This window comes from Sphaerodactylus townsendi, linkage group LG10 (genome assembly GCF_021028975.2).
Source record: "Sphaerodactylus townsendi isolate TG3544 linkage group LG10, MPM_Stown_v2.3, whole genome shotgun sequence".
NCBI lineage: Eukaryota > Metazoa > Chordata > Lepidosauria > Squamata > Sphaerodactylidae > Sphaerodactylus > Sphaerodactylus townsendi.
This window is the reverse complement of record NC_059434.1, coordinates 40983250-41009697: the sequence shown is the minus strand read 5'-3', so window position 1 is coordinate 41009697 and position 26448 is coordinate 40983250. Positions and strand designations below refer to the sequence as shown.

The window sequence follows — 26448 nt, the reverse complement described above, 5'->3', positions numbered from 1 at the left end:
AAAAAGGTGAAGCATAATGGTTTTACGCATGTTGATTTTAGCAGCTTTCAAGGATTTTGGAAGGGTACATGCCATTATCATGAAACAGAGCTTTCACTCACCAAGGCAGAAATGTGTGAAGCATCACCTGAGACCTCAGGGGTTCTTGTGCTGTTTGGGAGTCTGTGAGGATTACGAGCTATCGCTTGGCACCAGCCCAACATTTTCTCCTTCCACTTATCCCTTTTCAATTTCTGAAATTCTGAAAATAATTTACATTCCCTGAAACAATCATATTTTGAGTTTCTTGAAAGTACGTTTCAGTGCATGCAAAAACATGTTTGATTGGGCACATATAATCAAATTGTATTCATAGGTAGCAAACATCAATGGTAGGGACACCAATCCTAAATACGTTACTTCCTAGAACAAGTCCCAAGTAACTATGTTGGGGAAATGGGGGTGACTTACAGCATGCTTATGAAGCTGAAACAGGTACTCTTTTATTTTAACTAAAACCCCCACACATTTAAGACTGAGGTGTTGATTGGAATACATAGAACCATAACAAAATGTGTTATATGAACTAACTATTAAATGCAAGGTTTTCCCAAATTCAAAGTGTGACTTGTTTAAGTGTAGTATCAATTAACAGTAGGCCTTACAGAAGATTCCTACAATCTAGTAATGAAATGTTAAAAAAGCATCTTTCAGGCAACATTTTTTCTGAATAGCAACTACCTTTAAAATCCATACATAAGTAAAACACTAATTTTAACTGCTATAAACTAATTCTGTTGAAGATGGTAGTTCTTTTAAGAACATCTGTAAACTATTCTTTCAAAAACTAATCTGAAATCCAACAAAACAAAACCTGGTGCAATCCTAAGAAAAGCTCTTTTGAAATACTATTTTCCTGAAACAAATAACAGTTCAGTGCATACTCCAGCCTAAACCCATGGAAATCAGTGGTTTTCCACTACAGTATCTCTCGGTAGGATTGCACGGTCACTTTTTCCCCTTGCACTGGGGAATACAGCTGAAAAGAATTTAAAATATTGCATTGTATCATGAACTGAAAGTAAGTTATATTTCAAACTGGTCTCAGCTGGCTAGAATTATTATGTATTATCTAAGACTTCAGAGAATCTAGAGATTAATTCCCTTGCTGCTTGGAAATATAACAATATATTCAAAAAGAGTTGCAGCAAACAAGTGCAACTGCAGAAGACTAATTTCAGTTCACCCCCATTTCCAACAAGATATGATGTCAGGATCAGGATAGCTGACAATTAAATTTGCTGCTCCATCTATCTACTGGGTGTGATCCCATGGTTAAGAATATTAAAAGAGAAGGTAGTACAAGATGGATGGGAGTTTCTTAAAAGTTAGATCTTGAAAGCACAATTTCAAACAGTTCCAATGAGGAGAAAAAATGGGAGGTGTCTAAAGAAACCAGGATGGATGTCTAAAAAACTTTCAAGTGAACTAAGATATAAAAGGGACATGTACTAGAAATGGAAAGGGGAGGAAATTACTAAAGAGGAATTCAAACAAATAGCCAAGACATGTAGGGAGAAAGTCAGAAAAGCTAAAGCTCACAATGAGCTCAGATTTGCAAAATATGTTAACAACAATAAAAAGGGCTTTTTTGGTTATGTCCATAGCAAAAGGAAGAAAAAGGATATGTGGAGAAGATGGTGAAATTCTATCAGGGGACACAGAAAAAGCAGAACTACTCGACACCTTCTTTGCCTTGGTTTTTTTCCTAAAAGAAAAATAATGCTTAGCTGGAAGGAAATAGATCAGAAGATACAGTGGGGGAAATTCAGCACAAAATAAATAGAGAGGTAGTACAGGAATACCTGAATAGTTTAAATGCATTCAAATCTCCAGGGTTTTGAATGCATTTCATCTCAGGGCATTAAAAGAACTGGAGAAGTAATCTCAGAACCGCTTGCTATTTATTGATTGATTGTTTTATTATTTTCTTTATTTATATTTCGCCCTATCCCCGAAAGGCTATAATGTTTCATAACTGCTGGAGAACAGGAAAAGTCCCAGTAGACTGGAGGAGAGTTAATGTTGTCACCATCTTCAAAAATGGGAGAAAGACTACCACCCAGTCAGCCTGACATCAATATCAGGAAAGATTCTAGAGCAGATCATTAAAGAGACAGTCTGCAAGCACTTGGAAGGGAATAATGTGATCACTGAATATCAACATGGGTTTCTCAAAAACAAGTAATGCCAGACTAACTTTATCTCTTTTTTTGCTAGAGTGACAAACTTGGTAGATGAAGGGAATGCTGTGGACATAGCATACCTTGATTTTAGTAAGGACTTTGACAAGGTGCCCCATTATATCCTTGCAAGTAAGCTAGAAAGATGTGGACTAAACAATGCAACTGTTACATGGATTTGTAATTGATTAACTGGTCAAACACAAAGAGTGCTCATCCAGGAGAGAAGTGAGTAGTAAAATGCCACAGGGTTCTATCCTGGGCCCAGTGCTATTCAATATTTTTATCAATGGCTTGGATAATGAAATAGAGGGCATGTTAATAATCAAATTTGCAGAAGATACCAAATTAGGATGGGTAGCTAACACTCTGGAGGACAGGGGCAGGATTCAAAATGATCTGGACAGATTAGAGAGATGGGCCAAAACTAACAAAATGAATTTCAACAGAGATAAATGTAAGACTCTGCACTTAGGGAGAAAAAATGAAATGCACAGATATAGGATGGGTGACACCTGGCTGGACAACAGTACATGTGAAAGGGACCTGGGAGTCTTAGTAGATCACAAACTGAACATGTGTCAGCAGGGTGATATGGCCACCAAGAAAGCCAATGCAATTCTGGGGTGCATCAATAAGAGTATAGTGTCTAGATTGAGGGAAGTAATTGTACCATTCTGCATTGGTCAGACCTCACCTAGAGTACTATGTTCAGGTCTGGGCACCACAGTTCAAGGAGGATATTGACAAGCTGGAACAAGTTCAGAGGAGGGCAACCAAAATGGTAAAAGGTCTGGAATCCATGCCCTACAAAGAGAGGCTTAGGGAGCTGGGGATGTTTAGTCTGGAGAAGCAAAGGTTAAGGGGGAACATGATAGCTATGTTTAATATCCGAAGGGATGTCATGTCGAAGAGCGAGCAAGCTTGTTTTCTGCTGCCTCACAGACTAGGACATGGAGTAATGGATTCAAGGTGCAGGAAAAGATACTCCAGTTAAACATTAAAAAGAAATTTTTGACTGTCAGGGCTGTTTGACAGTGGAATTCACTGCCTCAGAGAGTGGTGGTGTCTTCTTTTTGGAGGTTTTTATACAGAGGCTGGATGATCATATGTCGGAAGTGCTTTGATTGTATGGTCCTGCATGGCAGGGGGTTGGACTTGATGGCTCTTGTGGGTTCTTCCAACTCTATGGTTCTATGATTTCTATAATTTGAAATTAGTGTCAGTTACACTAATTTACAATAAAAATGTTAATGAAAGTAGCTGCTTTCTCTACTGAGATGACTGCTGGTCTGGTCCTCAGTTGTGTTATAAGATGTGTTCAGTGTAGTGTTCTATAGTAATATCACAAACACTTGCAAGTTTATGCAAATTTTGTAAAGTATGAAGACTGCATACATAGTTATGATTTATAATGAGTTACACAATCACAATTTTCGTCACCAAAAAAGAAAAGCTTTTGTTCTGAGCCCCTGTGGCAACCATCACAATTATGGGGATTGGTGCACCATTAGATACTAATCACACCACTCTGCACCTGAAAGCTAGAGGATGAAAAGATCGTACAGATTCCAAAAGATGGAGAGGTGATAAGAGAAAGCAGTAGAAACCGCAGTCTGGGAAAGATGACAGACATGCTGTGATCCTAGGGGTTTGAATGTAGTGATTTACACCCCACAAAAAGAATAGGTTTGATAAAGCCTAGGTGAAATAACTATTCCAAAAGTGTTATTGCCTATTGTGCACTTTCTTTGTAAAGGCAGTTGACCTAATACACATTTTTATTGTATATATTTACTTATTTGAAGGCATCTGTGTATGCCTGATATTTTGTTCTGTATATCAGTGAATAAAAAAGAGCCCCTGTAGCAGAAGCAGTGCTACAGCTGAGAGGGATGCTTGAAGATTCTTTGCTTAGGGCTAAACTATATGATACCACTTCCCCAAGTTCAAATTAGGTGATACCACTTCCCCAGAGATGATATGCCTCTGAAGATGCCAGATATAGATGGAAGCAAACTGTTATGAGCCAAAACAACTAGATCATGGCTACACAGCCCAGAAAACCCGCATCAGCAGAGCCATACTGAGGAAGAACTGCACCTGGGGCACATGTGTGCCCTGCGCCCCTGCCAGGCCGCAGTGCATACCCAGTAATAACTACAATTCAAACATCCCTTTTTTCCATATGTGAAGGCAAGTCTGCCCATTACCGTACAATAGAAGATTTCAGGAAAGGTTTGTTGGGAACTCCAGAGCCTTCTCTTAAAAGAAAGATCTGGAAGTTCATTGCATAGGCCAATGGACTAGTTTCTAAAAACATGTACTTATTATATTGTACGGAATACAAGTATCTTGAATTTTACATAAGAATGTCAGCATTTCTGACATTCACATCATGTGAGTTTTTATATCCTTTGCAATTTTAAAAAAAAGCAGAAATGCTTTTTTAGTTCTATCTTCTATAACTGAAAATCTATGATGGTTTTTTCCCCATCCTTATTGTAAAAGATACATCCAAAAAAATTATCCTCAAAAAAACTCAATGCCTTATATTTTTTTAGAAAATATGATAAAAATTCAGACTAAAACACAATTTTACATCACTTACATACATTAGTTGTCATAGCACTGATTTAAGGTCTGATCACAGATAATACTCAAAGACAGATGAAATTGCCCACACTTGGGCACCTTCTGTTAGTATAACACTACATCCTGCCAGGCATATACCACTATATTATGACTATATCAGATTTAACAAAATACAAAACAAGCATAACTACATCAGTAATTTCTTATTTTATATCTAAATTACTAGAATACAATCCTATATATAAGTACCTGGAATAGGTCCTATTGAATATAGAGAGACTGACTTGAAATACACATGCAGAGGATTGCATTAATTGTTATAACTACAATTGAGCAACTTCTAACAGTGAGACAAATCTCAGTGATTGCAAATGCAGTTGATGCTGCATTTGCAATAACATTTGCAACTGTAAATGAACTCCACCTGGACACATGCAAATGTGTCTCACTCCCCTGTCAGGTGGACAAAAAATGCACCCACCTCACAATCACTCTACACTGTGCCATGGAGAGAAACACATCTTATTGTGACATGCCTCTGAAGATGCCAGTTATAGATGCGGGCAGAATGTTAGGAGCAAAAACTACCAGACCACAGCCACACAGTCCACAAAACCTACACAAGTCCCTTGATTCTGGCCATGAAAGCCTTTGCCAATACAAGTCTCAGTGAAATCATTCCGTTATAAATACCATTCATTTTGATGTCATCATATCAATAACAATAATGTACTATTTCTGTACCATTACAAATGGTCTATTTAACTGAGCCAGTCCAGAAAAACCACATACTGTATTTTGTTATCAGACAACATCATATGTTCTTATTAACTTCCAAGCCTCTACAGGGCAATTGGTGGCTTCAGTCTGCAGGAATGTTTTGAACTTTGCCACACATGTATTTTGCATCTTGAAAGTGCAATTGTGTTCTTATCAACATTTTAAACAACTCAGTAGAAATGTGGCATTTAAACCAAATTAATGCAAATTAAAGTCTGATTAATCGAATTAGTGTTCTTTATCTAGAAAAATTGCATGTAACATCTTTAACAAGTAGCCCATTCAAGACAAATTAAGTCAAATGTTAAAGCAATCTAATTCTTTACTGGGGAACCATAAAAAACAAAGAAGTAAAACACAAAGTGCTGTTCTATATATGAATTAAACAACTTAGCTGGTTCTCCTAGCGAGTCTGTAATCATCAACAGAGTAAAAGTATTTTCAAGCTTTCATATACTGTTACTAGTAGTGAGCGAGTGGATGGTCGAAAGTAAACAGCGGGGTCTTACAAGCATCAGTACTGGGATCGCCACTATTCAATTTGTCCAGAAACAATCTGGAATTGGAACTGAGCAATGTAGTGGCCAAGTGTAAGGATCATACCAAATCATTCAGGATGGTGAAAACCAAAGCAGAGTGAGGATCTCTCCAAATTGTTTCAGCAGACAAAAACATGGCCAAAAAAGTTCAGAAAGTGCGAGAAGATAATCAGTGGAGCACCTGTTGACCTTGTTATCTCCACTGTTACTCACATGCTACACTTCATTGTTACTCAGTTTCCAGGCCACTCCTATTCAGATGCCCTCACCTATTGACCTTCACTCACAGGTATATATACTCCACTTGCTTTCCTTTCCAACTATCAGATCCTCTGAAGATGCCAGCCACAGATGCAGGCGAAACATCAGGAGAGAATGCTGCTAGAACACGGCCATACAGCCCGGAAACCACACCCCAGTGATTCTGGTTGTGAAAGCCTTCGACAATATAGTGAACATCTCTACGGGGAGAAATTGTTCCAAGACACACGGAGATTGGAAAAACTACGGCTCAGGAAAGCACACCTACTGTGTTCTCTAACCTTTCTTCAATGCTGCAGAGACACAGATACTATCCCAACATTTCTTGCAGCCAAAAGGACTTTCAAAACATCACAGGCTCACTGTATCTATAACCGCTTTGAACATACACTTTTACGTGAGAGAATCCACACGACCCACAAAGAACTTGCAAACTTAGACAAGGAGCTATTATTCCTTCATATTAACACCACCCAAAAGATGAGTGCCCAAGACTGGGAAAAAATTGACAACTTCCCCTGCAGTAAAATGGAGAAAGACATGGCCTACCACACAAAAAGACAGAAACAAAAATTCTACAAATGCCAAAAACAACAGTTGAAACCTGAACTGGATACATCACGAACCATCATCAATGTGACTGAGAGGCAACTCTCTGATGACAAGGTATCCAGCTTAGCAAAAGGAGGCAATTTTGCTGTTACCACTACCAGAATTCCAGTAGAAAACAACATTGCTAATGTAGAATCAGTGAACTATCATCTCCCTGAGGAAGAAGCGGAGGAAGTAAGAGGGGAAACAGAAAGGATTCTGAGAAAGGCAAAACTTCCCTCCAGTAACATAACAAGGAAAGAAAGAAAAGCCATCAAAGACCTCAATTCTGATTCAGAAATTATCATTCTACAAGTAGACAACGGTCAGTCACTTTAACCTTTAATGGTATAAAACAAAGGTAATGCCACAGTAATCAAGAAAACAGAACAATACAAAGAAAAAATCAGACAACTTTTGGACCCCACTACATACAAAAAGCTAAAACAGGATCCAACCAACAAAATCACCAGAAAAACCAATACCTTGATTAAGAACTCCTCAATTGATCCTATCATATGCCAACATCGCTGCAAATCTGAAGCTCACCCTCCCAGACTTTATGGACTCCCAAAAATCCACAAGGACTCCACTCTACTCAGACCCATTGTGACTGCAATCGGATCCCCATACATAAGGACGTATAAATTCCTAGCTGCACAACTACAAATCCATATTGGACTTACTACACATTACATTAAGGACTCAGAGCACTTCATTGAAAAAATCAGCAATCTTAAACTCAACCTCAATGACAAATTGATCAGCTTTGATGTGGTTTCCCTATTCACCAAGGTCCCCATAGCAGACACCATGGCACTCATCAACCGAAAATTCCCAAAAGACATCACAGTCATATTTCAACATTGCCTCACTACTAGCTACTTCCACTGGGATAATGAATTCTATGAACAGAAAGATGGGGTAGCCATGGGTAGCCCTCTTAGCCCTGTAATAGCAAATTTTTATATGGAACACTTTGAGAAGCAAGCCCTGGAAACAGCACCAAAAAAGCCCACTTTCACCATTTGGAGCCATGGAAAAGAAGAACTAAACAAGTTCCTGGACCATATCAACAAGATCCACCCAAACATCCAATTTACTATGGAAAAAGAAAATGAAGGAAAACTGCCATTTCTAGATGTCCTAGTCAGCCGCAAACCAAGCCAACAATTGGGCAACACAGTATACAGAAAACCTACACACACTGATAGATATCTACACAAAAACTCCAATCATCATCCCGGACAAAAAAGCAGCACCATACAAACTTTGGTAGATCGAACAAATACTGTCTGTGCAGTATTTTCCATCTATTGCTCTCACCATCCATTGCTGAGTTATTCTTGTCATTTTAAAAGGATATAAAAAGGTCCAGATCCTGACCCTTTGGGGGCGGAGTACTGATGCCTCCTGGTTAACAGTGAACAGGAACCTTTTGAAACAGTAAGAGCAAAGGCCTTCAAGAGCTCAGCAAAGCTGGGCAGGTCTAAGGACAACTTCTGCCCCTGAAGCTGATTTATACCAGTCTTTACTTAGGACTGTTACTTTATGGTGCCACCTGCTGGAAATGCATTGATGCTTTTAACTGCCATGGACTTCTGTTCTTTCTCTGAAGAATGTTTGGTGTATAGTAGGTTGAAAGATACAGCTAGCCTACAACCAAAAGGAAAGTGGGGAAGCCTCTCTCTATGCACCAGATCTATCCTGAGTGGATCCAACCAAAGAAGATGGTTTAAGGAACAAACAGTCCTGCTCCAGCTTGCCCACCTCCCACAGTTTGTAGGAGTCCTGCAATCTCTAAGGCAACTTGATTATTTTTAATAGCAGATTGCCATCAGATTTAGGTGATATTCATCCATACTTGGCAATGTTAGCCTTATTAATAGATAACCCGGTAGACAGGAAGAGCCTCTAATTTTCCGAAGAGAAAATGTTGGCTAGATGCCCAGCTGTGAAATTCAGATTTTCAGCAGCAGCCTCCCCTGCAGCGTTATTTAGCAGCCCCTTTAAAGTATCCAACTTATTAATGATCATATTTAGTTGTCTAAGTATTTCCACTGCTGCCTCAGCTGCAAGAAGACACTGGTCTCCAACCAATTTAATTAAATCTGCTCTAATCATTCTCCCGTCAACATCAAAGGCAGGTGATTGTAAATTGAGAGTTCTTAAGGTGGATGCAGAGAACCTGCATCCATAATTAAACTGTTCTATGAACAGCAAATACTAAAAAGACCCCATATTTAAAGCAGAAATAGTTTGTATAGTACAAAGGCAGGGGTGTTGAGTTTTGAATCAACAACTGTACCTTTAAGAGTTACAGAAACAGAAATGTCAACAGCTTTTCACATCATAACGCTACAGTGACAGAAGAAGCCGTGTGTTGTTAAATTTTCTGTTCTATGTGATGCTTAGAAGATTACAAGGATCCTGTAATTTCAGTTATTCAGCCTTTAAACAAAAACTCAGCCTTGAAGGTGGTTTAGCAAAGCAGACACTTTGCTCACTTGCTTAATGTGGCAGGTACTTTTATCCTTACACTAGTCAAACCACATCCCCGCTCCAGAAAGTCAATCATTAGTAGGCAGAAATTAGACTGCTGCTACCAGCAAGCAAAGGATGGTAGAAAGCCAGTTATCCAAATGCTTCTACTTTTGAATACAGTTTATGCTTAAACCTGAACATTTTATAACACTGGCCAGGAAAATAATAAGCGTAAAGCTATTACTAGTCACCCTGCCAGGGTTTGACTTGGTCAGAGAATCTCTGCACTTCACATGAAGTAGCTGTTTGACTTCTTTCTCCCTCTGAGGTAATAGCCAGGGCCACAGTACATAGCAAGAAAAAGGGGTAGCTGCTCTGCTATCTTCTCCTTTTCCCACTACCAAAAAGAAGTGAACCCACATATCTACCCACAACTCACCCATTTTCTACACCTCCTGTCTCTTGGCCTACTAGGACCTTAATCCAAAAAAAAAGTGCCAGGGACTCCACTTTGTAAATACAAACCCATGATTTATAATCAGTGGCCTACACTATAAGTTTGCTGGTTCAAACCTTACAGTACCTAGCATATTTGTACTACTTTAGATTGCTTAAAAGAAGAAGATAAAACAAAAGATATCTCATACGATCGTAATATTTTCAAACTTACAGACATCACTATGGTTCCTTTCATATGAGTTCTTTAACTGGTTTCAGCTCACAAAGGTAAATGGATATTTTACAAGATTTAATAGACCTGAAAGATAAGATGCTATCCTCCCACAGTTAATAATAAAGACTTAATCCAGTTGTTGTGCTTGATTTTTAATGTGTGTGAAAAACATGTGACCTTCAAAAGCCAACGTAAGGTTGAAGAGGCTGTATGAGAGGAACCTAAGAAAGCCTTTATTTTAACCTCCCTTTTACATGGACTCTTTAAACCTATTTGGTCTAAACAACTGGTTATAATAAACTAGATAGCTACAGCAGAAAGCTTGGTTAACGGATAAATTTGCCAAGTGACTCCAGCACGTACCGGCCAAGTTATCTGTGCAAGAGCTGTGTACTTAAATACACAGCAGTTGAGTCACTTGGCTGAATGTTGGTAACAGTTCTGCAAATCAGCATATTTGGTTAACTGGCAGGTCCAATTCCTTGTAGATGCTGGTTAACAAAAATACAGAATTAATTTTCCATCTCACCATGATTATGAGCAGACCCAGCATACATTGTATTCTAAATTTAAGGAATTTCACAAATATAGTCTATTTTATTTTTTTAATGCACAAGAATTTAAAATTCTACTATAAAAATGTCTTCAAATTCCAATACATTTCAATAACTGTAACTTCTGCAGCTGTTATACTTGTTTTTCCTAACTAGAGCTAGTAAGAAAAATAATGGACAGAACCATTACCAACACACTCGTTACAAGTTTACCAAGGTGTATTATGCATGCCACAATTACCCCGAGGTAGAACCGAGATCATACATACCAGGCTTTTTGTATTTTGATTTCTCCCTTTGTATGGCTGTCCATTTCCATGAAGGAATCGATTTGAGGTACTCCAATTAATTTTGCACGAGCCCTTGGTTCCTTCATATTTACAATGCAAATGGGGGGGGGTCTCCGCAGGGGGCTCCCTTCCCTACTGCTGCCACCTGGTCACCCACTCAGCTTCTTCCTTTTACTTGGCTCTCCACCCCACCCCACCCCACCGCTGCTACTCATCTGAGCACAGGAGGGAGAGGAGGAGGAAGGCACTATCCTGCCCCTCCAGTGGGACAATGCCCAGCTTGCTGTTTGCTGAATGGGGCGAACAGGGGCAGCAGCAGAGGAGTAGGGGTTGGTGGCGAGACCTTGGACGGACGCAGGGGCAGGAAGAGCAGGCGGCAGGGTGGGAAAAATAAACCGGTCCTTCTCCCGCGGTGTTTGCAAGGCAGCGGGATCAGCATGGGATATTTTAAAAGAACCATCAATTTAGCAAATTTTGAAAACCCTGGAATAAGGGAAATCTCGTAGCCCAATTTAGGACTGGAAGCATTACGAAAATCATGTGCTGACTGGGTTATTTCACCTCCCCAACTGCATATCACAGCAGGAAAACACTAAGAAATGCCGGCATTGCATAAACGTGGGCTTCTTTATAGGAAGTTATTTTTGTTGTGCTTTGCTCCTCATACACAAATATTTTGAAATAACTTTAGTCTCAAAAACTTAATTACCCTCAAATTATCTATACTGTTTTGTTTGTCCCCAATAAAAGATCAATTGACAATAATCATTTGAAGACCTCAATAATTATAATCTCGTTAAGCTTTTCCCTCGCCATTTCATAAAGAGGCTATTTTCTCCTCTAATACTCCTTTTGTCACAAGGGTTAAAATTTATTCTCAATGATAGTATGTTGACACAATCATAATATTGTTATTTATAATACAAAGACTCTTTTACATAAGTACATATATAGCTTATTTATGTAATGGCTCCCAGTTATTTACTCTGTCATAGATAATTGCTGCCTTAACAGTCTGGCACAGTAAGCACCTCTAAGAGCTTAAATAACTAAAATCCATTTTTACTGAAAATTGTAAAACCTGCCGTCTGCCACAATGTTCTGTGAGCAGTGATAGGATTTTGAATGGTGAACTTTAGACTGTGTGTGGCATGGCATATGCATAAAGGGCAAACTAAGAAAAGGGCGGGAATTATCTGTAATTATGGCCTAAATGTCTTGCAACATTTACTGTAAGTAATATGTAATGCCTTACATATTTGCTTCCACAGAACATGGTTAGATCATTAAAAAAAATAGCAATTCTATTTTACAGAAATATGACTGATTAATTTATGGCTAATTAATACAGACTTCACAGAATACTAAAGGTCAATATAAAGCTATCTGAATTCTTCAATTAACATGTTCTGTAAGAGTGGGAACAATCAACTGATTTTAGTCACCTTGAGAGTGACACAACTAAACCTCCAAGGGTGGAGAAGGGTGGAGAAGGAGAAAAAAAGGAAAAGGTAGGAGGAAAAAGAAGAGAGTTCAAATGAATAATAGGGTAAAACCAAATTACCCTTCAAGTCTTTCCAATCCAGCCTGGATTCAATAACATTTGAAATACAGGTACCGTATATACTCGTGCATAAGCTGAGTTTTTCAGCCCATTTTCCGGGCTGAAAAATGCCCACCTCGGCTTACACACGAGTCACGGAGGCTGCCCAGCTGGCTGGGGAAGAGGGGTGACCTCCGTGCAAGAGAGGAGCCTAAGCCAGCAGCCTCAGTCGTGATGTTTCACCTGCATCTGTGGCTGGCATCTTCAGAGAATCTGATGGTAGTAAAGCAAGTGGAGTATATATACCTGTGGAATGTCCAGGGTGGGGAAAAGAACCATTTGCACTGGTTAAAAGTGCGGCCAAACCTGGCAAAGGGTACCGCATGTGTTATGTAAATCCACCTGCATTTCATATATATATGAATGTAACACTGAAGTTGCACAATCCAATTAGTGAGGGCATCTGCATAGCAGTTGCTTGGCATTTTAATCCACTTAATTGCTTCCTGCAGAGAGACATCCTGTGTCTGGGTGGTATTCACTAACCATTGTCTTGATTCTAGTGTTTTTAACTACTGTAGTCAATTTTTTTTCATTTTCATAGTTTCTTCCTTTTGTTGAAATTGTCTATGTGTTTGTGGGTTTCAAGGCTTCTCTGTGTAGTCTGACATAGTGGCTGTCAGCGTGGCCCAGAATTTCTGTGTTTTCAAATAACATTTTGTGTCCAGCTGGATTTATCACATGTTCTGCTATTGCTGATTTTTCCAGCTGAATTCGTCTACAATGCCTTTAATGTTCCTTGATTTGTGTCTGGGCGCTGCATTTTGTGATTCCTATGTAGACTTGTCCACAGCTGAATGGTACGCTGTAGACTTCTGCAGAAGTTAGAGGATCCCGCTTATCCTTTGGTGAACATTGCATTTGTTGAATTTTCTTGGTGGGTATGAAGATTGTTTGGAGGTTACGTTTCTTCATCAGTTTCCCTATTCGATCAGTGATTTCCTTGATGTATAGTAAGAACACCTTCCTTCTGGGTGGTTGTTTAACTTTATTCCTGTGGTTAGTTCTTGGTCTTGCAGCACTTCTGATGTTTGTAGTAGAGTAACCATTAGACTTTAGAGCCCAGTTTAGGTGATTCAGTTCATCTTGAAGAAGGTGGGATTCACAGATTCTTTTTGCACGATCTACCATACTTTTTATTGTGCTCCTTTTTTGTCCTGGGTGATGGTTGGAGTATTTATGTAGATATCTATCAGTGTGTGTAGGTTTTCTATATACAATGTGTCCCAATTGTTGGTTGCATTTGCGATGACTAAGACATCTAGAAATGTTACTTTTCCCTCATTTTTTTCCCATAGTATATTGGATATTTGGGTGCATATTGTTAATATGGTCCAGAAACTTGTTTAGTTCTTCTTCTTCATGGCTCCAAATTGTGAATGTGTCATCCACAAAACAGAACCACATAGTGGGCTTTTTTCATGCTATTTCCAGGGCTTGTTTTTCAAAGTGTTCCATGTAAAAATGGTAAGAGCTCAAGGCTATCCCATCTCTCTGTTCATAGAATTCATTATTCCATTGGAAGTAGCTTGTAGCGAGCCACTGTTGAAATAGGGCTGTGATGTCCTTAAGGAAAATCCAGTTAATGAGTGTGATGGTGTCTGCTATGGGGAACTGGATGAAAAGGGAGACCACATCAGAGCTGATCAGTTTATCATTGGGATTCAGTTTTAGATTGCTGATTTTTTCTATGAAATGGGCTGAGCCCTTAATGTAGTGTGTGGTAAGAAGTAGACACTAGAATCAAGACAATGGTTAGTGAATACCACCCAGACACAAGATGTCTCTCTAGAGCAAGCAATTAAATGAATTAAAATGCCAGGCAACTGCTATGCAGATGCCTTCACTAATTGGATTATGCAACTTTAGTGTTACATTCATATGCTATAATGGGTGGATTCCACTTAACATGTGCAAATTACACTTGCAAATTTAACCCTTAACACTTTTAACCAGTGCAAATGGTTCTTTTCCCCACCCTGGACATTCCACAGGTATATATACTCCACTTGCTTTACTACCATCAGATCCTCTGAAGATGCCAGCCACAGATGCAGGCGAAATGTCAGGAGAAAATGCTACTGGAACATGGCCATACTTCCTGGGAAACCTACAACACCCTAGTGATTCCGGCTGTGAAAGTCTTCAACAAAATTCGAAAGTAGTTTCTGGTATGACATGAGTGTTAGCTGTTCAAAGAAATAAACTGAAAAGTCCACTAGACTGTTGCCATTTCTTTGCTTTCTGGATCCAGCTTTCGGCACCCAGCATATTCATTCTCCTCCTCCAAATAGCCATCTGTAGCTGTTTTATGATGCAAAATAATGGCAATGTATGATGCAAAAATAACGAATTCTAATTAAGTTACAGTAGAACCTCGTAAATTGCCGATAATACGTCTGGAGATTATTGGCGATTTACAAAAATGTTTGAGAATTTTACAAAAATGTTTGAGATTTTCAAGGTATGCCGTTTGCGCATGCACAATGGCATTTGCATAACTCGGCGGCCACTGAAAATCGAGGCGGTTGACAATTTCAGATGGCAGAAATCGGTGCCTGGCAATCGTTGATTTCTGAAATCAACGTATGTCGAAGGCACCGATTTTCGAGGTTCTACTGTACACTTAATCATCAAGAAATGGTCATGGGTTGGAAACTCTTTCATCCCAAAAGAAAATATAATTAGAATTATTATGTTTTTTTCACAGCAAAACAATACTTCTGTTTAATACACATTCCTTCATACAAGAAAACCTTTTCTTTAAAAAAAACCCTAAAAGACTGGTTTGAGGGGGGAACCTTCCAATCCAAAATGAATTATGAATACATTCCAGACACACATTGTTTCAAAAAAAAAAAAAGACTGAATTCTGAAAATGTGGAAACAGACCAGAAATCCAAATCATAACCCATGCAAAAAGGTGTAAAGCAATATAGCAAGAGTGAACAACTCAGTGAAAGGGAAAACCATGGTAAAGTATGGTGAATTCAAGCTCAACTTATATGCCAAGTTGATAAACTAAAAATATAAGCATGCACATGTAAAGCATTTGTAGAACCAATGAAATATAACTAATTAGAAACCATTTTCATATGCTCTTATTACTGTGATCTTATTGCTGTGTTCATGTCATGCTTTATATATGTTATTACATATTATAGATCTGCTGATGAGGAGGGTTTGTGTGTGTGTGTGGTTTGAAATGTTGCAGGGTGTTGCTTGGCCAATAAATTCTATTTTGTAACTATTCACTGCCCCCTCCTCTTCCACCTCTGACAATACAACTCAAGGACCCTCCACAGGTTCCATGTTCCCTATTCAAAAACCAAATGAGATGCGGAATATAATACTCCTTATTTAATGGGGTAAATACACATAATTAGGTATGCCAAGCCAGGGATGCCATATTCCGTATCCCGTAGGACTACAGAGAATAATGGAGCACAGGGATAGAAACCCTGTTTTTATCTATATGCCACAGGCCTTCCTAGTTACTGCTTATAAAAATGAGCTTTTTGATTTACAGTTTGCAGCCAAGAACACAGTTTTAAAATTGTTTACAGAAATTGGGTGACAATTATAGTAAATCTCAGAGAAGGAAAAGGTTCAAAACAGGGATAGTTATACCATTTCAGGTGGCCAGGTTCATGATAGCAGAATATACCACACTGGCCAGCCACAGTCCCCACCCTCAATTTAAAAACAAAGAAAAGCTCAAATTTCACTGCTAATTTTGCTAGCTTCTACCAGTTTTCAAAAAACCCCAAGAGTATCATAATATGCTATTCCTCAAATGAGCATCCATGTCATAAACCATTAGGTAATTATAATTGCTTATAAAAAGCTCTATGGCACCAAAACGACATCAGTTCTATTTCTTGTCACCACAGTAAGCAGAATCTCCTCAGGGTATTTTAATAGGCATAAGCAATACCAGGTGTCTGGATGTCTCAAAGGGTACAAAACTAGTCCTACTGTGCAACAATGTTAATATGTTTATGATATAAGTATTCTAATGGGTCTAAATAGATGCTTCACCTCCCAGGATAATTGTAAGTAATCTAATTTCCTGGAAATAGGTTATTGCAAACCAATTATAATAGCTTTTTCTTTTAAACTTCTTTCTCAAACACCCTGCAGAATACATTTACACATTAGTTTGTTTTTTTAAAAAAACCCTGAGCAATGTAACCCCTCGTACTTCTTGCTGTGATAAACATAGCAGCATTAAAAATAGCCATCTGAAATTAGCACCACACTAGTGTGTGTGATAGAGTGTTCCATTTCCATTTAATTTCGCAGAATTGTTGTCATTTAGCTTTTTCAATTATTTAAGTAGAACTGAAATTTAATCTGCATTTTATCATGCAGCCTCTATAGTACTGTATTGCTAAGCATTGCATAAAGTAATGAGAACCAGCTGCAAGAGAACAATTCACACAAGTCTGTTGTACTGCCTAAGCTGACCAAGAAATGAATAGCTAACAATTCAAGAGAGAACAATTCAGAAAGCAAAAATACTTATTTCTTTTTGCACTGAAGTCAAAGTCAGTGAATTAATGCTTCTCAATCTGTGTGCCTGGCACACTTGTATGCTTGGGGTGTGTGTGTGTGAGGGGGGCGACGACAATACAAACTGCTATTGTGTCATAATAAAGTTCCTATATGTTACAAAAATATGGGAGTGGGGGAGGGAGTCCACATAGGCTGCCCATTGAATCTCTGGCTTCTCTGCTTTCCAGTCTGCTTCCACTGCAAGTAGAAAGTTCATCTTTGCATATATGTTTTCAAATTTGCCCCAATGTAGAGACCTAGTAGGATTACATATGAAAAACTGACTGTTGAATATCTCTCTGAGTCACTGCTCTGAGAGCATACAGGTAAGGACCAACTATTCTCAAATGAACCTATTTAACCAGTCATCCTCTGAGGTTCTGCTTTAGGTGCTCCCACCATCTGACACTAGACAAGTGGCAAACTGAGGAAAGGCCATCTTAGTCACAGTGCAGAAAGGTTGGATGAAACTCTATCCCCAGAGAAATATATCTGCCTGCCTCTATCATTGTCTTCCCCCATCAGATGAAGATTTTTTGGCTAAGTTTTTGGTGTTCTCCTACTAGATCTTATTAGCCCTCCCTCCTGTTTGTGTGCCTGTTTTATTTGTTTTAAATATTTGTTACAGTATATACTCGCGTATAAGTTGAGTTTTTCAACCCTTTTTAAGGTTGAAAAATGCCCCCTCGATTTATACGAGGGTCCCACTTACTGGTAATTCTTTTGTGGCATTCCCCCTCTCTCCTCTTTGCTCTCTCCTGCCTTCTTCTCTGCTGGCCCCCTCACTAACTCATTCTTTTTTTCCTTTCCCCGCAGGCTCTGAGGCTTGCCGTGGTTCCAGGGAAGCTGCCTCTCCGGCAGCCTGCCTCTATGGTTTTCTTAAAAGGGCAATGCTCCAAAGATTGCTTAAAGCTTCTGGGACTCTCCTTTCCCCCAGCTGCGACTCCTTTGCTGGCTCAGCACCCCACTTCCCAATGGACCTTTCCCACCCTCAACTTATACTCGAGTCAATAAGATTTTCCAGTTCTTCAAGGTAAAAGTAGGTGCCTCGACTTATATGAAAGTCGACTTATACGTGACTATATACGGTATATATTTTTATATTTTAAAGGCTATGCTATCGTTTGAAATGTCTGCCATCTTGGGGAGCCTGATGGGTGGAATGGTGGAATAGAACTGTTTTAAATAAATAAATAATACTTAATGTACAATATTCAATATATTTTTGGCTCCAACAATTAAGCATGGTAAGGTCACCCCTCTTAATATTTCCATTATAAACAATCCATTATAAACAATCCAAAAACACCGTCAGTTCCAGAAACCAGAAATTAGTGTCACCCGCAAAGGACCAGTTGTCATACTCCATCGTATTTGTAGAACAATGGTTTATTCCACACAGCAAATGTATAACAGGTTGCAGTTGATGTAAAGGAACACGTTCTCCTTTTTCCCGTTCATGTGTTTCCATGGTCTCCAATTCTTCTAGGTGTTTCCCTTGATTAGTAGATATTACTGAAAAAATTAAAGAGCTGGACAGACAAACATCAGCTACTCGGCCCAGAGCAAATCGGGTTTCGGGCAGGTAATTCTATTCTAGATCACTGTCTAATTCTCCAACATCTTGCAAGCAAATACGTAGGCACAAGAAAAAGCAAGCTTTATGCTGCTTTTCTGGATTTGAAGGGTGCCTTTGACTCGGTAGATAGGGAACTTTTATGACATAAATTAAAAACCCTAAACAGAGACTTTTAGCTCTAATTAAAGCGTTCCACACGAATACAACTTGCCAAATAAGAACTTCAAGAGATGGCATGTTAACAGAATCGATTATGGTTAACAAAGGGGTTAAACAAGGTTGCCCACTGGCACCAGTCTCAGATTTTGCCTCTATTTCTCCATGACTTCCACCTGCAACCTTAGCTTCAAAATTGATGGCCATCCGCCACGTTTAAAATTCGCTACATATATCATACAATTCCTGCATGGCGCAGACGACGGCTGTTCTCTTGTCATATTCCCAAGTAGGCTTAAAACAGCCTACTAAACTGCAGTGCAGAATACTGTCATGTAGTCATAAGCTGGGACGCTTTTTAACTACGACAAGTCCAAAGTCAAGTGATCACTTTGCAAAATCTAGGTGTAAATGTAGCTAAGGAAAGTCCTAGAGCAAGTATAAGTCAGTTTAGATGGATATCCCTAGAGCAAGGTAAGTCAGTTTAGATATCTAGGGCTCTTATTCAGTTACAGTTCCCATCTTTGGGTCCCTCACAGCAACAAACAAGCAGAGAACAGAAAGCTAAGGTGAATGCTGCAGCTGATTCTCCGATTTTTTCTACTCCAAAGGACACCAATTTGTTCCCTGCTTCGCACTGAAAAATCTTCAATGCAAAGATAATCCCTCAGCTGTTATATGGAGCCCCAATATGGATCCCCAAATTAAATCACCTTTTGAGTCAGTACAGGGATACTTTTTTGCAAAGTTAAATTTTAGGGATCACCAAGGTGTGTCCCATATGATGACAATCCCCTACGCGAGAGAAACTGGACAAAATAGTATGGAACTGATGGCATGGACAAGAGTAGTTTAAAGTACTGGACCCAAATTCATTTTGAGCCCAGACCCAATAGTTTTATACATCAATTCTTATCAGAATCTACATCTGTGAAATGGTTGGCTGACATAGATAAGAAACTTAACAACTTATGGGCTTTAACAGCTGACCAGTTCCAAACTATGTCTGCCATCAGAATTCATAATGAAATTAAATCTGTTTTAGTTGAACGAGAGAAACTGGAGAATGTTGCAGGAGTGGGGGGAAAAGCTGCTCCCACAGGCCTTGGGAATTGTCCGATCAGATTACTGTCAGCCAACTATCTGACTGTACATTCTGTGCAATCCCAAACAACACAGAGTGTACACTTTGGCTCGTTTTAATGCTCTACCTAACACTATGACTCTTGGCAGGTATAATAACACTCCATATGAGAACAGGTTATGTCAATGTAACAGGGCCGTTGCTGAGACGGTTCAATATGTAACGTATTGGAATGTCCAATATACGAAATTTAGATTATGCTCCATGTACATCTGTCCATTGGTAGAGAGCTCAAACGCTGTCAGGTTACCATATGTGATGAACTTTCTACTCAACGGGTCCTGTGATCTTGTATGTGAGAATGTTGCAAGTTTTTTGAGGCACTATTTGGTCAGGCGCAATCATTGCCTACATAGTAGTAATGGTTAAATTAATTTAGATGTGCGGTTTACAAGGCGTGGTTGTGAATGTTCAACATTGTTTTAATGTATTTAATGTTTTAATGTATTTTAATGTTTTAATGTCTCAGTTAGTAGATAAATGCCCCTTTTCTACTAACTCTGTAATTCATAATGCCAATAAAGGCTTTGGAATTGGATTAGTAGATGTTTACATTTCTCTGCATAATTCTCTGCATTACCAATACATTTCTCTGCATAATGACCGCATTTTCCTTGGTGGTCTCTCATCCAAGTACAAATCATGGCTGACTGTTTAAGCTTCTGATTAGATCGGGCTAATTTGGACTATCCAGATCAGGTGTAAGCTCTTCATAAGATCTGTTTTGCAACTTTGCAAAAAACAACAACAGGAAGATAGAAGACCCCTGATCTCTTACAAGAGGCTAATCTAGAGGTGTTGAAAAGTGTGTTGAAAGGCAGGTGTTGAAAAGCAGGTGTTGAAAAGGCCAAACTCTTGTCAAAAAAGTCTTAGACAAAAGCAATAGTGACAGAAGAACGAAGTTGATGCACAAATGGTAAATAAAGCAAATATAAAGCAAATGTTACACAAGAGATCATACATTTCCAGTGGTCTCATTCAAAGAGAAAGCACTAGCCTTGAAACATCTTCTTGCTTGGGAAAGTAGCAGGACACAAATAACAGAAGTTACCATGTGCAACAGAAATCTCTACAGGCACAGGTTCTACTCCCAAAGTGTTCTAAACATAAACATACAGAAATTGAAGTTGCCATGATCATTCTCCAACTCTCCTCCACAAGTGTATAGTGAATGCATGATTCTCATGTGAACGTGAATGCTCATATCAACCTGTGCAATTTTTGTCAGCCATGTTCCTAACAACCTGTCATGCACAGAATCTGACCACATGAACACACAAAGTTGCCTTATAATTAATCAGACCATTAGCCAATCAAGGTCACTATTGCCTACTCAGTTTGGCAGCAGCACTCCAGGGTCTCAGGTGAAGGTCTTTCACATCACTGATCACCTGATCCTTTTAGTTGGATCAAACCTGGAACATTCTGCATGCCAAACAAATGTTCTACCAAAGAGTCACTGTCCCTCTCCAGACCAATGGCCTATCTACTGCTGCAAGGAAACATTTAAAATCCTTGACTGGAAATTCTAGGGATTGATCATAGATCAAAAGCATGTGTTCTGTTATTGTTTGCATTTTATAAAGAGAGTTATTCCCAGAAAAGATGGCCAAAATACAGAATTTACTTCTGAAACTTATTTAAAAAATAAAAGATTATATTGTGTGTATATGTGGCAGTGGCATATCTGCCTAGCGACAGGAGGTATCCTCTGTTCCCGGGCGCCATTAATATGGTCACGAGGGGGGGGCACAAAAGCGCCCAGTATATGACCAGGAAGACGGCAAGGCAGCAGGAAGTTATAATGATTGTGAGCTCTATTGATGATAAAATAAACCACATCTTTATATATTGTGAAAAGTTGCTCAAGATAACTTGAAAACTAATCATGTTATTTGCAAGTAAATTCCAGTAACTGAGGGAGACTTTCTTCCAAGTAGACAGTTGTAGAATTGAGATATAAGGCCTATAATCCTATATATTCTTTTTTAATTTAGATTTTATTACTTTATTTTTTCTCAAATCAGTTTGCAATGGCTGAGTCTCTAAAAGTCCTGTATATAGTCTTTAGAAATGTTTATACAGTTGTGTGTGTGTGTTTTGCTGTGCAATCTGATGGGAGGGGAGACCTGAAGTCGCACTGGAAACAGCAAAAAGACTGTAATGATGTCCATGCTACCAGCACCATGCAAAATGGCACAGACATTGGCACAGAGGGACTTACCTCAACGGCCAGCCACCATAATGCCCAAACCCAGAATTTCAGTACTTCAGTGAGCCTCTCCCACAACAACTTTTGCCAGCATTGGAGGGGAGGCGTTACGGAGGCTCCTAAAGGACTTTCAGTCTGGCAATGCCCACTGCACTGGCAGGTAACTATGCCACCAAAAAGGTTGGCTTAAGTCGGTGTTTCCTATGGGATTTTTCAGATGGTTGGGATTTCTTTCTTTTCCTTCCTCTCCATTCTGCCTGAAATCCCACTGGGGGTGGCGCAGGTGCACACCCCTTTGGATTGGGCTTTATATTATATACTGGACCACCAATTAAGACAAATGTCAAAATGCGTTTTGTGCTTGAAAATATGAGAACTGCCTATATTATGACTTTGTGATACTTCATGTTCATTTATTAAAGGATATTTATTTTGTGTGTACTGATTTTCCAAGAACAGATTTGTTTTTCTTGCATTTACCTTTCCCTTACTTTTTTCTAGGCAAGATCCAAATTCGCAAATGCAAACTAATAAGCAGTTAAAGAGAGTTGGTTCTACAGATTTTCAAAGGATAAAAACTGAAAGCGAGACATTCAGTGTTTGTTGTAATAAAAGGAATATGCAAACCAATTTATTTCAGTTATATTTTAGCAGGTAGTTTCTGAAATGTCAGCCATCTTCACTTTGCCATACTTTCGATACAAACTTCTATTAATCCTTTAAACTAGCAATAGTTTTTTCTAAATTAAGTCAAAATGGGTCTCAGCTTCTTAAGAACATGGACCAAGATTCCCAAGAGGCAACAGCATGTACATACGCCAAAAATTATGGCAACGCAGAATTTTTTCTGACAATACAAAAGTATTTTCAAACAGCTACAGCACCCATTATATCTAATGAAGCAAGGATGTTATATTATTTTAAACTGAATTACCTTATGGTTCCTGCCACTAAACTGAAAGCCTCAAAGTTCAAAAAGAACAGACTCATAATATGAATTTAATTTGGTTTTAATGTTAGTTTTGATTACTAATCAAACTCCTTTGCCCTCAAATTATTAAGTCTATTCACAGCTAATATTATGGGATGCTTCCAGCATTTATCACATTATTGCAGTCAAGAACAGTAGCGGTCATTGGTGCATGCTCAAAAACTAATTAATTTACCTCATTAAGTGGTCCCAATTGCTGAAATCGACTTGAACTTTTTGTAAATACTGCTGGAGTTGCTTGGGCCTCCTTCACAGTTATAATCCACACTGCTGAACATGAAGCACAAGAAGGCAATCATGGAATAAGGCATCATGAAAGGAAAGGGAGTATTCAAGAATCTGCCTAGACAACATGCTGACTTCTACTAAACCTATCCAGTAATCCCAAGGGACAATGTTAGCGTGTATCTACCCAAAACAAGTATATTTAGAACAGTCAACAACAACATTAGCATTTTGAGATCTTCACTGGTGCCCCAGTTACAGTTTGATCCATGGGGAGTTCACTCGTCACTAAATTCTTCTATTTTAAAGCACAATGTGAACTTTACAGCATCAGCATTCTTACAAGTCAGTCAAAGCTGATTTCCAGTGCCAGAGAGGCAACATTTTTAGATTTTAAGGATGGCAATATAACTGCATTCATGATTCAAGGTTTGCTGCTTGAAAGGATTTCAATTTTAAGCAGGCCACAGAGAAAATAAATCTGTATGAATTAACGGCAGAAGCAGTTATGATCACTTGAAAGCAAGGTTGAACTCATTTTACTTAAATGTTTTGACTTCCTATGAACATCCAACTTCGGGCAAATGTTTGCTAGAGTATAATTTATACCAGTTGTAACAAGTATTTGATACTACATAGTACCCATTTGAGTCTGCGTGAAAGCTGGATGCCCCCAAAATGCTAGGGGGCTATGACGTTGGAAATAGCACTGCCACAAATACAGTTGTGATCTTATCAATAGCAGAGTCAACAATTTAATAGCACAATAAACAGAAAGCTAACACAGGAAAGTGACAGCAACTCCCACAACCCTGAAAATTCTGCCATCATCCAATCACAATATTGCATACTAAAAATGACCCTATATTCCTCATTCATGCAGTCAACAATCAAGTCAAGGAATGATATCCAGAACAAAATTTCCACTTGCACTAGAGTTCTTGCACAAGCTGTAAGCCAAGAAAAAGACTATGGCAGTCACTTGCTATAAGTGAAACATTGCATTCCCACTTGTGTTTCTGTTTGTGCAAGATATTGTTCCATCAGTTTCTGGACATATGTGGAAGAAAGCACTAGGTGCAGCACAAACATAACTATGAGGTGTGTTTATGTTTCCACTTGTGAACTGCTGTATCCAAGCCAATGAACAAAAAAAAAATCCATTCTACTACCTTTCACTAGGCAGCCAGGATGACATGGCACTCCATAGAGAACAGACCACTGGTCACTTACTGTGAAGGGTCCTTCTACTGTGACATATAAATTTAATATTTAATATTTACACCTATTCACTGAATATTCACTGTGAATGAAGGTACTGGCCACCTGTAGCGCAGTGAAGCATGAGCCCAAGGCTTACCTGAGAGCTGCCTTTGTGTCCACATAGCAGGGGGCAGGTGCAGAAAAACACCCTCAGCTCCCAGCCTTTTTTGGCTTGCCACCCATTCACTCGCGTATAAGTCGAGGGGGGCTTTTTTCAGCACAAAAAATGTGCTGAAAAAGTAGACTTATATGCGAGTATATAAGGTACCCTTGGTGGTATTTCTTGAGTGATTACCCAATTGGTAAGAATTCTATCCCCTGATACAGTCAATAGCAGTTGTAGGAAGCTTACCATTGATCCCAGGGTATGTTCTCCCATGCCAACTCCTAAGCAACATCTACCTACTCTTCTCTGCTTATACTGCCCCATTTCACCCACATTGTTACAGTTTTAGCACACTAACAGATTCAACCTGTGAAAATAGCATCCACAACTCATTTGTTGAATTGCTAATTAAAGATAAAAAACTAACTGTACAGATTGAAGTGGCATGTGTGTTCTAACACAATAAAAGTTTCTCAGTCACATCTGCAACCTATGTGAGCCACAGTACTAGTATCTGATCACTTTTTTTGACAATAAAAATCTTCATCAAACTGCATGAGGTGTATGAAAATTTTGCACAATTCAATACAAAAACACTGAAAAGCTGTGATTTAGAGCCTCAAAAATAGGTCACCTTCATAATTAACAGACATCAGAGGCATAAGAGAGACAGGGTTTGCTTAGTTGAGTTTAGGCAGCTGCTTATGAATTCTGATAAATTTTACCATATTCTTTTCCCACCTTAAAACGCTAAATTGGATCCAAAATTAATCTCCCACTAGGGGATGAGTATATTTCCACTGCTAGGGGCATACTGCACAAAAAAACTTAATAATATGCAACACAGCTCTTCCTCTACTGCACAATACATAGGTAATTGTTCTCAGTTAGGCCATAATTATGGTGATGGGAGAGAAAAATTCAGCTGCCATTGTTCCAGACTTGCCAGGGTCTAAGTGAACCAACCCCTTCCCCCAGATTCCAAGCATCACCCCCTGAATGCAAGCCATGGTTCAAGAAAAAGTCACCCCTACCAGTTTCAGCCAATCAGACAAAAGCACAAAAATGCAGTAGGACTGCAACAAGTATGATGAAAGCCTGTAGTGATTTGAGGTTTTTTTCACTGCTAATGTTACCCACATTTTTTTTCAACTGTGTTCTTCTTCTAGCCATGAAGAGAGATCAAAGTTAAGAGATAGCCAAGGGATAGCCCCCTAAAAGCCAAAGCAGACTTAAAATAAGCCAACCCCACCCACCCCTTCCCGACACTGCCCAGGTGATCAACGATTTCCAACCAAAGCAAAGCAAGGCAGATCACTCTTGTCAGTAAGAGTCAAGAGCTTCCCCTGCTACACTTCCATGCATGCCAATCACAATGGGATAGCCTGCTACAGGCCCTTCACATTATTGCAAGTCCTGCTATACCTGGTATCAATGGCTCCTGGTTCTAGCACCATAGAATCATTGGGCCTACTCATAAAGTCATCTGTGGTAAGGATTATGCTGAATGAGTTAGCATAGAATACATCATTTAAAATACACCATGAAGAGATTATTTAGAGCATCATACAATGTAATATCTATGTGCTTAAACTCCAAACAGTAATAAAATCGAAAGCATTA

General features: G+C 39.0%; 1 protein-coding gene across 8 annotated transcripts in view; it reads right to left on the bottom strand.

Annotated features, from left to right (window-relative positions):
* The window catches only part of MARCHF1 (membrane associated ring-CH-type finger 1), a 156571-nt gene that overhangs the window by 110918 nt on the left and 19205 nt on the right, over nt 1-26448 (bottom strand). For 2 of the 8 annotated variants that reach the window (XM_048509815.1, XM_048509811.1), the window contains exons 2-3: nt 23407-23501; nt 102-241 (exon numbers count right to left, since the gene is read on the bottom strand). The exons of 2 other annotated variants lie outside the window; for them this stretch is intronic. Coding sequence is in view for 4 of the 6 variants with exons in the window: in XM_048509811.1 (XP_048365768.1) it covers nt 102-203 (102 nt within the window). In the remaining 2 variants the exon portion in view is untranslated. The remainder of the gene's footprint in view (nt 1-101; nt 242-23406; nt 23502-26448) is intronic. 4 more of the 8 variants (XM_048509814.1, XM_048509816.1, XM_048509810.1 and 1 more) reach the window with 2 other exon arrangements.